The sequence below is a fragment of the Syzygium oleosum genome, unplaced genomic scaffold (genome assembly GCF_021117445.2).
Source record: "Syzygium oleosum isolate NSW1041296 unplaced genomic scaffold, Sole_v2.1 Sole_v2.02, whole genome shotgun sequence".
Classification (NCBI taxonomy): domain Eukaryota; kingdom Viridiplantae; phylum Streptophyta; class Magnoliopsida; order Myrtales; family Myrtaceae; genus Syzygium; species Syzygium oleosum.
In genome coordinates this window covers 16,498,071-16,512,874 of record NW_026607486.1, presented here as the reverse complement: position 1 = coordinate 16,512,874, position 14,804 = coordinate 16,498,071, and the positions used below count along the sequence as shown (strand labels likewise).

At 42.7% G+C, this 14,804-nt stretch overlaps 3 protein-coding genes across 4 annotated transcripts; 2 read left to right on the top strand and 1 right to left on the bottom strand.

Annotated features, from left to right (window-relative positions):
• Positions 1 to 1,762: 1,762 nt before the first annotated feature.
• On the top strand, positions 1,763 to 7,756 carry LOC115681434 (tRNA(adenine(34)) deaminase, chloroplastic). Of its 2 annotated transcripts, none has more exons than XM_056306802.1 (4): positions 1,763 to 5,634; positions 5,721 to 5,808; positions 6,400 to 6,567; positions 7,205 to 7,356. In XM_056306802.1, the coding sequence occupies exons 1-3, from the start codon at positions 2,108 to 2,110 to the stop codon at positions 6,550 to 6,552; spliced, it is 3,768 nt and encodes a 1,255-aa protein (XP_056162777.1). In that variant the 5' UTR covers positions 1,763 to 2,107; the 3' UTR covers positions 6,553 to 6,567; positions 7,205 to 7,356. The 2 variants fall into 2 exon arrangements, with proteins under 2 accessions (XP_056162777.1, XP_030461281.2); XM_030605421.2 differs by having other exon boundaries at positions 1,769 to 5,634; positions 6,440 to 6,567; positions 7,205 to 7,756.
• A 1,457-nt stretch (positions 7,757 to 9,213) lies between these two features.
• Positions 9,214 to 10,442, top strand: LOC115670594 (lysine-rich arabinogalactan protein 19). Its single transcript, XM_030591897.2, has 2 exons — positions 9,214 to 10,098; positions 10,191 to 10,442. The coding sequence occupies exons 1-2, from the start codon at positions 9,403 to 9,405 to the stop codon at positions 10,290 to 10,292; spliced, it is 798 nt and encodes a 265-aa protein (XP_030447757.2). The 5' UTR covers positions 9,214 to 9,402; the 3' UTR covers positions 10,293 to 10,442.
• LOC115670602 (uncharacterized) lies at positions 10,362 to 13,343 on the bottom strand. Its single transcript, XM_030591907.2, has 4 exons — positions 13,063 to 13,343; positions 12,796 to 12,919; positions 11,447 to 11,575; positions 10,362 to 10,641 (listed from the first exon to the last, which is right to left on the bottom strand). The coding sequence occupies exons 1-4, from the start codon at positions 13,203 to 13,205 to the stop codon at positions 10,549 to 10,551; spliced, it is 489 nt and encodes a 162-aa protein (XP_030447767.2). The 5' UTR covers positions 13,206 to 13,343; the 3' UTR covers positions 10,362 to 10,548.
• Between the last annotated feature and the right edge of the window lie 1,461 nt (positions 13,344 to 14,804).

The window sequence follows — 14,804 nt, the reverse complement described above, 5'->3', positions numbered from 1 at the left end:
TCATGGAAGACAATGTCACTGTTTTTCTCGGTGGGGGAAGGTCAAAACTTCGCGTTTTCTTATTCTTTCCATTGTGGCTCGCGACATGCTTGCCTCACCGTCATCGACCGTACCGTCAAAGTCCACTTTTGGCACCGGCAGATGGAGCACGGAGGTCAATAGGCAAAGGTCGAACGATAAGAATCTAGGAATGATCGTCTGTCGTCTGCCCCTCGTGGCTTCGGGAGGAAACGATGCCACGGGAACAGGTTTGACAACGAGCGGCAATGAATGATGACACTATATCATGGCGGTCATGTTGACGGGGTTGTTCACACCGGCATTTGGTTGTACTTCTATCTTTTTTGAGGGCGTGAACCCGCTCGAATTTACATGAAATTGTATTTCACTGATGTGGTCGTATTTCTTCCAAGTATATTTGTATTTTGCACTGTATATATATTACAAAAAGATATTTTCCCTAATAAATAGGTGAATACCACCGGCTATAAATGACTAATCCGTCGACATTGACCCACGGGGAGGTTGCCGTTCCCCTGTAAATAAGGCACAGAAGGTGGTTTAGACAACCTACCAAGATTTGGTAACCAACCAAGAAGAATATATGTACGAAAATTTGTCAATATTATAGAACGTCGTCCTATAGCTTGCAAATAATGTCAAAAGAGTTTTCACTGCGGTCCGCATGGCATTGTTATCACGTTGACCTGTGCTATCATACCACATATAACCGTGGGATATCGAATTTCATTCTTTTATTTTACTGGCAACCATATGCATTTTATGCATCATGTATTCATGTATCGTCTTTGATATTGGAAGATATTGGTACGTGTTGATTTGTTCATGTCTCCTTGCGAAAATATTATAAAAAATCCAAAGTCATAGGAATTTCTAATATTTACTCATTCATAAATTTTGTTAACAAATTTATAAATTAAAGAAAATAAAAAACAGCCAGGCCTAGCACATCATGAGGACTATGGAGGGCCTGAACGAATAGCCTTTCCAACTACTCCAAGTTTTACCTAAACCATGTCCAGATGGGACACTGCTTCAACCGGTGCAACGATATCCCAAATAGTGCTTTAAGATTTGATTAGCACTTCGTATCTGTCTCATGGCCCGAAGAATCGAGGGATGTTTACATGCTTTTAATGCACGATGTTGTGATTCGCCGTACCAATCGCCGTGTGAGAAGTGTTATCGTTGTGAACAAGAATACGAAAAATTAGAACACTCAGCATGCGTTGATTAATTTGGATGGGCAAAAATACCGTGCTGCAAAACACGTAAAAAATACTCGTTATCTCATTTATAACGGCTGGCATCATGTACTAAAATGCTTCAACGCATGGGAAAAGGATTTTCCTTACCCTTTGTTCCGGCAATCGAGATGGTCTAAAGTTGCCTCAGCAAAATAAGCTTGCTAACCTAGCTAACATTCCTGGCAAAATTTGCTACTTTTAGTCCTCCAGACTTCTTATTTTTTGCGCGATCTTAGTCATCGACATCGAATCTAAGTCCGGATCCTTTCTCGTGATGTGTGGACGTCCTTCAATCGATGTTAAACAATCGCGACCCCAAACTTCAATCCGAGGATTAGGATCCGGATGTAGATAACACTATAAACACGAAATGGACTTCAGGCATAGTTTTACAAGCATCGGTGCGGATTAGTAGAGCCGAAAGTTCGATGACCCGATTTCATCTCAGGAAACGAAAGATAGATCCGAATCATAATCCAAATTGGGTTCACTGGAGCAGTCCATTGAGGTGATAATGTTGTCCAGTACATTGTCATGGAGCCCAATTCATATCACCATTTTCATAGAATGAAGAAGATAGCCCAGATCTGGTGCGAGTCCAAAGCCTATCTGATGTAAACTCAACCGAGTTCGTCCGACTCAGCCACACGTGACCGTTCTTTCTCCAGCTGGTCCTATCTTTTTCAACAGATTCCTTGTGCAATCCGATCTACAACGCAGACCCACAGAGATCACTCGCTCCTGGTGTTTTCAGCTCCAAAGCAGTAGAAGCAGCTCCGGAATTCGCCTATCAAGGTGAGCCCTTTCCCTTCCTTTGTCACCGCACGCCGCGCGAATTCATGTATAGCTCGACCCTTCTGTGCTATAGGAGCAAAGGGCCTCTTTCTTTCTCCTTCAATGACAATTCCTACTTGCTGACTGATCGATTCGACAAGTACCCATTAGCCCATTCGTCGTCGTCGTCGTCGTGTTGTTGTGGTTGTTCTTGTTGCTGTGCGCGTCCTGCTTGTTGTGGACATAGTAACTATGGGGTGTCTGTAAGCCCTTCGTTGTTGTATGGGTGGAGGCAATCCTCTTTGCTTCAGTGGTCAGCTTCTAGGAGGCTGTACTTTGGCGGGGGAGACCGGTACCATTGTCGGCTCCCAGTTCACGGCATTGACCGGGAGGTCTCGGATTTGTATGAGGCAGGTTCTTGTGCTTTTAGGGAGAGAAGTGGTGAGAGAAGAAATGGGGGGAGAAGAAGGAGGATCAAGTGTATGGTTTCGGAGGAAAATAATCAGATCCGCCGGTTGAGCTGTTTTGAGGATGCGGAGGCCGTGCTTAGTCTGTTGAGTGAAGAAGTCGATGAGGAGTGTTTTGATTCGAGAGGGAAACCGGGGAGCAGTTCGTTCAAGAGATATGAAGTGGAGAGGAAAAAGATTCACGGCAGTGAACATTCAAGGGGTAGAAAGAAAAAGGGGTCAGTTTCTAAGGAGAGTAATTCGAAATGCAAACTCGAGGGTATCGAGATCAAGTCGAGGGATGATGTTCGCACACAGGACGAAGGAAGAGGAGATTTTAGGAGAGAGGAGAATTGCAGGGCAAAGAAAGAGGCCTCTAGTTGTTCATCTTATCATTCATTTTCATCTTCTGGTGGTTTTGGGAGTGATATAGAAGAGATTAAAGACGATGGATTTGTGGGAGAAACATCGAGTGGCCACTGTAAAGACTCAAAGAGGAGAGAAGAGAGGAAAACTGACAATGAGATGTCGGAAGAAGACAGAATATATAGAGAAGAAAGGGAGGAAAGTGAGACCTTGGAGAAGAAAAAAGCCATGGCGAGGAGTAATGTAGAGTGGGATTGGAGAAAGAAGTCAGAAAAGAAACTCAATGAGCTGTCGGTTGAAGAAGCGCAATATCAGAAGGAATCCTTGGAAGGATGCAGTACAATGTCGAGAACCCATGATTATGATGATAGAAAATCTTCCATTTCCCGCACCCAATTCACTGGTGCGGTAAAGAAATCGACTTTTCCTGTGAACTTGGATTCTAGAGCATCTATTAGTCACAGACAAAATGAAAATGAAGATGTTAACATCTCTAAATTGGAAAGAAAAAGCAAAAGAAATAAAGAAGTTTGTAGAGCCTGTGGTAGTGAGGTGAAAGCGTCGTCCCAATCTGAAAAGCAACTCAGTAGCAGGGAGGAGAAACTAATGGCTTCTTCTGGTTCTATTTTGAAGAACAGAAATGAAAGCAGGAAAACGGCTGGCCATGTGGCTGAAAGAGATGAATTTGCTGGAAATACCCAGGAATTATCTCGAGAGCTGGAAATCCAAGAGATGGACACTGAGGAGACTTCCAGTTTGCATAGAAAGTCTAGGAGGAATGATTGGGAGGTAAAGGTGAATTTGGGCTCAAGCTCGGCTCAGAGGAGAGAAGAGCAAAGCCACCAAGATGATCAGATCACCATAGAAGGTAAATTTGGAAAATCCCAACAGTGTACTGAGCCATCAGAAAGCAACCAGACAGCTGAGAGGATGTCCATTATACAGTCTAATAGGATAAATTTGCAACAGAAAACAAATGTGGTTTCATATTCATATCCAAGTGAGAGGGAACAATATCACCATACAGATTCACAGGCCCTCAAACTGGCACACTCAAGTGGTGAATCCCAAGATGACGTGAATAAGTCAAAGTTTCGTGCTAGTGATATGGAAACAGCTCGTAGCTCCCAGCAAACCTCTGAAAAGAGAATGGCTAGTCAAGATATGAATTTAACATCAGTTGTGACGCTGTCTGGGGATGCCCGGGACGGACAAAAAGAAAGCAGAGGAAAAGTCATGCAGTCTAAGTCAGGTTTGGGCAGCACGCCTCCGAGACTTGCTAAACAATCTACTTCTCATCAAAAAGTTGTAGAACGGCCTTCTAGTAACCAGAACATTAATTTGGTTTACCAACAGAATATGCAATTGATAAACCAGGAGGTCAACACAGTAAATTCACAATCTTTATTGATAGCTCCACCTTCTCAGTTGGTAGCCAGGGGCTCTTCTTATGCTGATAGGACAAGTGGGATGCCAACTAAAGAGAATTTCTTGGAAAGTGGTTCTAATACCTCAAGTACACACGGAGAAACTCAAACTTCTGCTTTGCATGCACAGCTTGATAGTGGAGGCAGAAGAGATGGGAACCATGGGGCACCGTTGTATGTTAGAACTCATGAAGATGCTCTTGGGTCAGCTCTTCGTTTGGAGGAATCATCTAGAAAATTTGTTGGGGAGTACATTGAGAAGGCCAGGCACGAAATAAGTAGTGAGGCCGAAGTAGATACATCTGATGCTAAGTCAGGATACGGTAGTGAAGCTAACATCCAAGCTAGTTCCACTCAATATGGTTCAGAAGACGTTCCGTTAAGGAATCGTGACTCAAGGCACCCTTCTGGGAGTTCTGGATCAAAAGGCCCTACTGATGAAATATGGCATGAAATTGATCCATCTATTCACGAAGTTTTGAAGTCGGAAGAACCTGACAGCAGTACAACAAGTGGTCCTGTTGCTGTCAGGAGATCTGGCAGGTCCTTGTGGAATATCATGGCGGATATTGTTCGCCTGCGCTGGGGTTCACGAGCTGAATCATCCACTTCAGCTGCACTTTCAGGTGGAAAGAGCACAATGAATGAGTCTGTTAGCATTGACACGTGGTTCTCTGGCCATGAGCATGACGAAAACAATGATGGGAACATCAAGCGCGAAAGAAGTACGCCACAGAAAGTAACCTCTTCTGACCAGCTGCAGCCATTGCATCCTTTAACTCGAAACCGTACACATTCACCAAAAGGTGAAAAAAGAACACCATCTGAAGCTGAGATTCTATCTCCTGTTAAATCAGGAAGCAGTTTGGCAAAGACGATCTCCTCTGGTTCAGCACAACAGGAAGAAGAAATTGGTTGGCATGAAAAAGTACAGGACACCAATAGCCCTCCTCTTGCTCTGGAATTGGTGGAATCATCATTACCTCAGCCTCCGAGAGAAACAACTCCTCCAAGAGGAGAAGCATCTTCAGATACTGGTAAGACCCTTTTAGCTGGTACTGGCCTTCGTGAAGGGTTGGACCAAAATGCCGAAAAGTTAATTGAAGTTGGAGGAGTGGAGGTTACGAGTTCACCGCTGAAACAGAGGAAGTTCCAACGGGCCAAGCAAGTAACAAGAGATAGATTTGATGAATGGGAAGAGGCATACAGATTTGAAAGTGAGCAGCGGAAGATTGATGAAATGTTCATGAGGGAAGCACTTGTGGAAGCAAATAAAGCTGCTGAAAAGTGGGAAGTGCCAGTTGGAGCAGTACTGGTGCAACATGGGAAGATTATTGCTCGTGGATTCAACCTGTGAGTCTTAGAATTTCATTGGCTTATCCTTTCTGTTACGATTGATGTTACTTCAGAATCACTTGACAAGGAAATATAATATGTAGGGTGGAGGAGTTGAGGGACTCTACGGCCCATGCTGAAATGATATGTATAAAGGAGGCATCGAACGTTCTTCGGTCATGGAGACTTGCGGTAGAACTCTGCTCCAAAGCTCATTCTTTATTGGTGTCTAAGTGTTAGATGTTGTTACTTACTAGCTGTTTCTAGCATAAAACATATTTGATTCAAACCTCAGGGCTGGCACTTTTCGTGATAATTTTTAGAAGCCAAAACCTGGAATTTTCTGGTTCAATTTCTGTTGATAGCATGAAGGCAGGGAAAATGATGCCTAAGCATAAGATAAAAATCTGAAGAGACTTTTTCTCTATAGGCAAAGTTATGTCTATATCAATGCCTGAGGAGCACAATGGCAGCATTGCACCTTCCAAGTGTTGACTGTTGTATGGGTTTAGATTGTCTTTATATGCCAAGCGAGACCTCTGGACATTATCAAAAATGGCCATCTGAGGACAAAACCAGATGAATCGCACTCATATAGGAATCATGGCACTGGTGTTTATGCCATGTTTGGTATAGTCGCTTTGCAAATATATTTTTCTCACCATCATATGATGTGTTCCCTACTGATATTCTTCCGAATTTGCGTATTTTGAGCCTCTTTTGTTGTGAAATAACTGAGTGCTGGCAGGACCTTATCAAACTAAGTTTTTGCTGTGTTGGCAGAACTATGTATTTGTGAACCTAATTTCTATAATTCCCCCAGGAGACAACATTATATGTGACACTGGAACCATGTCCCATGTGTGCTGGAGCAATTCTTCAAGCTCGAGTCGACACTCTTGTTTGGGGAGCTCCCAACAAACTTCTTGGAGCTGATGGCAGCTGGGTTAGGTATGTTGAATTCATCTGCTACTTTTTGAAGTTTTCCACACCCCAACAGAGATTATCAGCTATCTTTGTTTCCGGAATATTTTCTGGTTCCCAATTGGTTTTTTTGCTTGTATGGCGGTTGCAAGATACTTTTCAGGGCTCCACTTAGATTGCTATATTGGCTTGATAAAGCCAGATAACAATTTGGCTTCTATTGCTATTTGGGTTGTTGCAAAAATTGTTAAGTAGTAGCTGTCTAGCATCCATACTTTAAAAGTATCTTATTGGCTGGTATGAGCATCACCAACACATGATGCTACCTACTGCTTTCCCGAGATATCTGAAGAAAACTTTACTGAGGCAGTTTATCCCAGAATATGCTGAAGATCCATCTTAATGAGGCAACTTCTTCTCTAAGTTTTTCTTTGTGAGTATTTCTTTTATGCTCCATGCAGAAAAGAGAGAAAGGGGAGGTGATTTAAATTAGGGTCGAAAATAGGAAAAAGTTTGAAATTTTCGTGAGATAGAGGGGGGAAATTTCCTCCCCCAATCAATAATTTCTCAAACAATACATTTATGATTTGCATGCGGACTTTGTTACTTGACCTCTATTTAGAACCGAGTCCAAAGAATTCATCTCCCTTTGTTTTTGTTTCAGGCTTTTCCCGATTGGTGAAGGGGCGACTGCTTCTGAAGGCACAGGCAAGCCGGCTCCTCCTGTACACCCGTTTCACCCGAAAATGACCATCAGGCGAGGCGTGTTAGAATCAGAGTGTGCAGATGCAATGCAGCAGTTCTTCCAGCTGAGAAGGAAGAAGAAAGAGAAGAATTCAGAGCCAGCAACCCCGCCTTCATGTCTTCCCATCTCGCCCCACCCATCAAAGCTGCTCAACAAGATGCATGACATGTTCCACCTTATGTTTTGTTTGTGAAAGAACGATGTTGATTGCAAAAATACTCACCAATCCAGAAGCACGTGAGAAAACCCTGAATCATACTGTAGGGGGATGAGCACATAAACCATGGTGAAAACCCGTCATTGTCCTTGTGAAATTACCCGTCTCATATGTAAGTTTTGAGGTTTTTGTATGGTCCTTTAATTCGGCCAAGGTTCTTGTAACCAAGAGGGATAAAATGCGAGGAATTCTTTATTGTTCTTGTACAAACATTTTTGTAGCTATCATGCAAGATCATGCGTCATTCACCTTGATTGTCGACTCTTTGGAAGCTGTCTCATTCGTTGCGACAACCAACCATACGAGTGGCCTAGCATTTAGCACAGGAATGAGCTTGTACACTTTGTGTTGAGACTGTCAAGAGAAAAAGCATGGAAATCACAAAGGGAAGCCAATGAAACGCAAAGAAGTAATTGGTATTTCATTTTCTCGCTGGATATGATGAAGACTGCATACCAATGATTAGATTCGAGGATGGAACCAAATGGTGGTTAGAATAGGTTGGTGGTCGAATTTGGTAAATATTACTAATCTATTCTCAGCCCATTGCTTGCTTACTCCAATTGCCCTTTAAGGTTGCTGATTTTCTTTTGCCACACACTGGCAGATTCAAGAAAATCACTTGAGTGAGATTTGAGAAACAGCAAGAGAAAAAAAGAGGGACTCGCCTGTTTGGTCAGGAGGCAATTCAGCCTTCTAATTTGGAATTCTTCACTTTCAAATTGCAAGAGAAGATGAGAAGTTGGCGATTCTCTTGCTTGGCAGCTTCATGAAAGCTCAAAACACACCATTGGAAATCGAATTTTTTTGAGGGGGCAAAAAGTATTATTACTATTATTTCAATTCAGAAGATATTGACCTTTTAGGTGGACATTTCTGTGCTCAGTAAACTGCCAATTTAGAATTCATGAACCGACCCCCATATTCTTGTCATCACAGAAAGATAGAGTGAGAGAGAGAGAGATCTCAATGCACCAAGAGACGCGAAAGGCTTAATCAAGAGAACAATATTAAGTTTAAGTTGGAGCTAAATTTGAATACGATGCCTTTGTTACGAAGAGACTACTAGTACCAACCAAGCCCCTTGAACAAACGAATTGTGAAGCAGAAAATTGGAAAAGATTTCACGTTATCCCACTTATGGAGGGAAAATTACCAATTTAGTCTACCTATATCAATTCTGTCTTAAATTTTCTAATGTTGCCAATGTAGTCCTAAACTTTTGCGCGAAACTCTAATGTAGTCATTTTAACCAATTGTTGTTGAAAATCGCCGATGTGGTTATCCATATAGGATGTCTCGAGTAAAGCCATCCATGTCTGCGTGCCACGCAAAACGGCCGACGAAACTGGACGCCACATTAGCAATTTCTGGCAGCAATTGACGGGGAGGATTATATTGAAATTTCACATAATAGGTTCAGGACTACATTGAAAAAATTAAAAGGTTTAAAATTGAAATAACATTCGTACAATAAAGATTTATGATTGATTTGGTAATTATCCCCACCTGTACCCGACCATAAAGCTCTAGCGATGTGTAACTATTCTCGCCGTGACAAGCAAAATAAATAAGAGGAGTCCTATTCTCATAAGAACTATAGACCTAAGCCTCATTTTCCTGTTTCTCCGATCTTAAAGGCAGGAGTTCATCGGAGGCCCCTTCTCCAAGAGCCAGCCAAATAGGTTGGCTGACAAGATGGCGCAACTGTTCTCCTAAACAACCTCATTTTAAACTTCCTTCATCGCATTACCAGAACCTTAGAAACTATGTACCTATCACATGAGGGCAACATCTCTCCCTCCACCGAACACTTCGGATCTTCTCAGGTCCCCTTCTTTCGGGGTTTGCTTATATAGAACCACCAAGTCCCTCCTTCGGACCTCCCATCTACCATAAAATGGCCTTCGCGAACTGGTACCGAATTTCGGCTATCCTCGCTTGTCAACTGGTATTCACATATGCGCAAGCACCAGCTGCCTCACCTTCTATTCTTCCGCTAACACCACCGGCTTCCACAACACCGCCCCCAGCAAGTTCAGCACCGTCTACCCCTGCGACGACGACTCCGCCGACTTCCAGTCCAACGGCAACCCCAACCCCGAAAGTTGCACCAGTGTCCAACCCACCAGTTTCGGCCCCTCAGGTTCCACCACCTCAACCGCCACAGAGCCCTCCCACCTCTACTCCTGCACAACCACCGGCGTTGCCTCCACCGCCCGTTGCTTCACCACCCCTGCTGCCACCGCCTGTTTCACCACCACAAGTATCCCCGTCACCAGCCCAAGCGCCACCAGCTCCAGCTCCTGTTAAAGCACCACCGGCACCAGCACCAGCACCAATAAAGGAAGCTCCTGTACCGTCCCCATCAACACCACCACCAGCCCCTGCCCCTCCACCTGTCAACAAGGCACCAGCACCTGCACCAGTTTTAGTGCCATCTCCCGCACCAGCACACACCAAACACAAGAGGAGGCACAAGCACAAGCACAAAAGGCATCATGCCCCTGCACCAGCACCCACTGTACGAAGCCCTCCAGCTCCACCTACTGTTTCAGACAATGAGGATGCATCCCCAGCACCTTCACCAAACTTGGTAATGTAGCAAACTATTGATGCATGATCAAGTTTCAATCATGATACCCATCAGCAGCATATTATGACAAATTATTTCCTGCTTGTTTATAGAATGGAGGATTTTCCTTCCATCGACAAGGAAAGCTGGGGATGTGGGCAAGGATTGGATTTTCCATGGCCATTCTGCTGGCAGTCAGAGGTTGTGGCTTCTAGAGAAATTTGCTGCCACAGGACATGTTTGCATTTAAAAAAGTTGGCGTTACAAGAAAAAAATGGAGCCAGTAGAACAAATAAAAGAAAATATGATCAAGAATTGTAAGGCATTTTTGTATTCTTTCTACACAATGACATACTATTGGACAATTCTTTTTTCATTCAAAACAAGACCTTCACAAAGTCAGTCGATTCAACAAAAGTAAGTACAGCATGGAGAGGTCCTCGCCATTTTGAACTTCAACAGGCTTGATCTTTATTGCTCCATCTCAATTTCTTCTCGCAAGTCATAGTCCACTACGAGGCCAAGATTGTCTACTAACTTGTGATGCCGAAGACAACCAGCACACTGATGAGAAGCATAAACAAAACATCAACAAAATAGAAAAGAGGATTTTAAAAAGATGCAAAGTTAAGCCAAAGAAACACCAGTAAGAAGTAAAAACATGAGTTGCTGCTGGCTTCTTAATGTTATGATCATAACTTATAAATGAAAGAAACAGTAGGACTGCAGTTAAAAGGGACAGCCATGACATCAAATTTCACAGCTCACCTTCATATTCATGCAAAGCAATATAAGACGGATAAGCGAAATTCCCTTTCTAGTTGTCTTATTTCTTATTCAAGCGCCTGAGGACACTTCATGATTGAAAATGACAAGCAAAGATGTAATGGAATGCCAAAAGTAGATTAACTACGAAATGTCACTCTTCGGAGTTTATAGCCTCTTGACAAGTGTGCCTAAAATACAATCCGACAATCAATAGAATTATTATTATTATTATTTTTTTTTGGGAAAAGACTCATAATCTATTTCTAATTATCTTTTCTACAAATGCAGGTCAGGCACAAAAAAAGAAAAAAAAGAAAACAGTGAGCAGAATGAGGTTATTTGAACCAAAGTAGTCTCCCAGAAATTGCATATGTTCTTTTCAGTACCCAAGAAATCTTTCTAGATTCACAACTTACAAGATAGATTTTGCCAATGCCAAGAGAAAACTAACGAGCAAATTGCTCAAAGAAGAATTTACTACCACGATTAGCTTAACCTCAGAGCATTCAATTCCTTGTGAAATGTCACAACTTTTATTCTAATCATCACAAAACAACAAGATGGATCACAGATACAATGAAATAGTGTACATAGGAGTTACCTGTACAAATATAAGACCTCGTTCATAGGCTAACTTATTAACGAGCCTTTGTGTTCTTTCACCACATTCATTACAAGTGAATTGTACAACCAATCTTCTCCTCGGGTGTTCCAAATTAAGCTGTAGACGCTGCCAAGAGGACATTAATTAATTAAAAGAGGCCAATAGTGAGAAATACTCCAGGCATGAAATAGCAAAGAAGCATGCATCAATTGTTCTCCATCTAAGATCAAGCATGCAAAGGGCATAAGCCCTTTATTCATAGCATAAATGCTCAAGGGTAGATCTATCTTCAATTATCATTGGAAAAATGACAAAAAGCAAAAGAACAATTTACATCCATGCCTCTTCTCTTGCAGGAAAAAGAAAAATGGCAATTCTATATGAAAAGAGATAAAAAATTTCGAACTCATTGAAGAAGAGGACAATAAGTGGTCAGCAAATCAGAGTTTTTCTTCTTAAAGATCTTTTGGAGTTGATTCAATGGTACTTTGCCCCCTCATTCACACAGATGCCTAAGGGAGATCCTACAATCCGATCTTGCAAGAAATTCACATATGAATCTCATGGTTATGTGTTTCACTCATATGAAATTCGAGGGATCAAGGTAAAGGCTATTCAGACTGCTAGAAGGTTATGATGTGGCAAAGGTAGATGACACAAGTTGAAACAGAAGCTCGAAGCCTACACATTCTGCAGGGAAGTGACAACATAGCAAGGTTACTGCTTTCACAAGCATGTTCGATAACAACATGAAATGTGATGTAGACTTTCTCTCTCTCCTGACAGCATCATGTTCTTGCTTCATCTTGTGCTTTGCCAGCTATAAACCCCAACTTACGCTTCCAGAAGATAATACCTAAGCAGTTGCTCAACTACAATAGAGAAACGATAAACAAGGTACCAAATGAAAGTGATCCAAGGGATTGAATACGGATCTTTAGTTTTGGACCATTTATTCTTCTTCAAAAGCAAATGCCAAAAGTAATGCCGTCGCATGGACACGCTGATCAGAAATATATACTATATCTCTAGTCCGAATGGATTAGGTTTGTAAAGTGACTTCTCTAAAAGATTCAGGCCCTTCCAATGAACATCAATTAACATAACAATTCATCACAAGTATCATCGCCCTCCGATGCCCAAAATTTGGGATTTCATCACAACCCGACATAGCACATTTCCCTCCTATCAATTCAGCAACTTGATGGAACAACCGTTCCAATTCAATCAAACAATTAACAAAGAACACACAGATATCCTCCTACAATGGGATTTGGGACAAGGCATTGGATCGGCATCAGCACAGTCAAAGAAAACGCAATCACGAACCCGGAATCATCACCTACCACGGTCGAATCACTCGGGGGCGATTCCGGGTCCGTCTCGGATTCACCCTCAGACGAGCAGAACACCAAAGGCAAGCTCGATCCTCGCTTTCTCGGTCCAACCGCCGGGAGCGAGAAGCGCAACCTGCGGCAACAAGCGCAAAATCGAAACTTCAGGGGCCACTGAAAAGCGCAGGAACTTCGGACAACGGCGAAGCAAAGACGAGAAAAGAGAGAGCGAGAGAGAGATCGAAGTGGGTTCAGCCATGGTCGGCGGCGGGCGGCGACCTGGAGGAGGCGAGGGTAGGCTTGTCCCTCGGAGGCCAAAGAGGACGGTACGAGGAGGAGGAAGAGGGTCGATGGAGGCCTTGTCGGGAAGAGGGGAGAGAGTTAACGGTCGGCGGGTGACCGTTAGTGACCGTTGCCGCCATTGGAGGGATTTGCGCGAGCTCTTTTTCTGGCGGCGTTGCGCTTGCAAAGTGTGCTCCTGCTGCTCTTTGCGCCGCCGGCGGAAAGGGGAACAAACGCTCTTTTGATGGCGGCCTACTTCTTTCTCCGCCAGTGAATTTTTTTTTTATTTTTCTAATTTTTTTTTTGTAATAAGGCAAAAAAAAAGAAGACAAAAATTGAATCCTGGCCTTTTAATTTGATTGCGGCTGCGGATTTTAACTTACTAGGAATGATTTTACATTGGCATCATCATTTTATTCGATTTATCATAACTCGAAAAATGTCCGGCATTTCAATTTTATGTACTAGAGTTGCGGCACGTGTATGCAGAAAAGGGTAGGGAGAGATGACCATCGTCGGCGATCCCTCTCGGTGTTATTATGAGTTTTATATTGGTAAGAGAGTGTTCCGTTTGAGCCATAATCACTAAATTTTTTTTTTGCAAGCCTATTAGTGTCGCCCCATGAGAAACTATTAAGCACATGAATTAACAAAAAATATTATATATATGTTTATATAGAAGGCATTTTTCATTTAACTTACTCATCGTTCTCGACGTGTCTAAAGTTGTTTCTATAGATTTTTGGGAAATGAATCCCTAACCTCTCAACCATAGGATTTAAAAAGATTAAATCTTCCTCGTTGATTGGTCAAATCTTTGGTGCATTAAAATACTTTGTAAGGAAATTCGATAAGATACAAATAGTTACGGCAAGTTACTATTGAGACCTGTCCCTAGGACTATAGAATTACCCCGCGAGCAATTGATGGAATTCCATCATCCAATTTCATCCGCCATAATTGTCTGGCTATTTTTCGAGTTAGATAGGTAGATTCACTTAAAAGGACAATCTTTTATCCTGTTTTTGGGCACTTGATTTCATTATAGATTTGAATAGACCATGGCCACCCATTTCTCAGGCATGATTCTTGGGCCAATGGAGTTATTTACATATGCAAGTGCGAAACATGAGATGATGTTAGAGGATATGGAGCAACAGGGAGTGCTGAGGCAAAGCCTAATTAGCCATCTTTCACGACCATTTGAGCAAGTGATTCAGCTGAACAACTTCCTCCACATATGAACTTGTCAAAGCTGGCCTGTATAGCTTGGCCTGTGGCAGGGCTTCTCTTTCGGAGCCGTCCCGCATAAGTTTTGCTGTCATCTGGCGTTAGACCCTCCATCAAAACTGGAAACTTGTACCTGCTCTTAGTTAACACGTCTAGAAATTTTTCCCTTCGGTTGGGTGTGAAACAGATCCTGCGCTGGCGTGGACCTGTAGGTAGTCTGCAGGCAATGATCATGGATCATGTAAATGGTTTAATCACCCAAATGAAAGAAGAAAAACAGGAAAAAGTTCATTTCTTCTCAGTTTGGGAAGACGGGAAGTGTGGGAAGGGAAACGATCAATTCTCAGCTTTTTTTCCCTGGTCCCTTCCTGATGGAGATCAATGAGAATGAACAGGTCGAGGTTATCGGGAACGTGATTGTGATGGGAGCTGCTCTGGTGCTCATTTTGGGCATCGTCATCGGGGTTGTCATCGGTATTGTCGAACCTGGCGATGGCTGATCCATCCTA

Bases quoted from the DNA above. Each gene is read 5' to 3' on its own strand.
- LOC115670594 (XM_030591897.2), top strand. From the start codon at position 9,403: ATGGCCTTCGCGAACTGGTACCGAATTTCGGCTATCCTCGCTTGTCAA. The intron at 10,099-10,190 runs GTAATGTAGCAA...GCTTGTTTATAG, and splicing joins CAGCACCTTCACCAAACTTG to AATGGAGGATTTTCCTTCCA.
- LOC115681434 (XM_030605421.2), top strand. From the start codon at position 2,108: ATGTATAGCTCGACCCTTCTGTGCTATAGGAGCAAAGGGCCTCTTTCT. The intron at 5,809-6,439 runs GTAGAACTCTGC...TAATTCCCCCAG, and splicing joins TTCGGTCATGGAGACTTGCG to GAGACAACATTATATGTGAC. The intron at 6,568-7,204 runs GTATGTTGAATT...TTTTTGTTTCAG, and splicing joins GCTGATGGCAGCTGGGTTAG to GCTTTTCCCGATTGGTGAAG.
- LOC115670602 (XM_030591907.2), bottom strand. From the start codon at position 13,205: ATGGCGGCAACGGTCACTAACGGTCACCCGCCGACCGTTAACTCTCTC. The intron at 12,920-13,062 runs GTCGCCGCCCGC...TTGTTGCCGCAG, and splicing joins CCTACCCTCGCCTCCTCCAG to GTTGCGCTTCTCGCTCCCGG. The intron at 11,576-12,795 runs GTAGGTGATGAT...TCCTCTTGGCAG, and splicing joins CCCCGAGTGATTCGACCGTG to CGTCTACAGCTTAATTTGGA.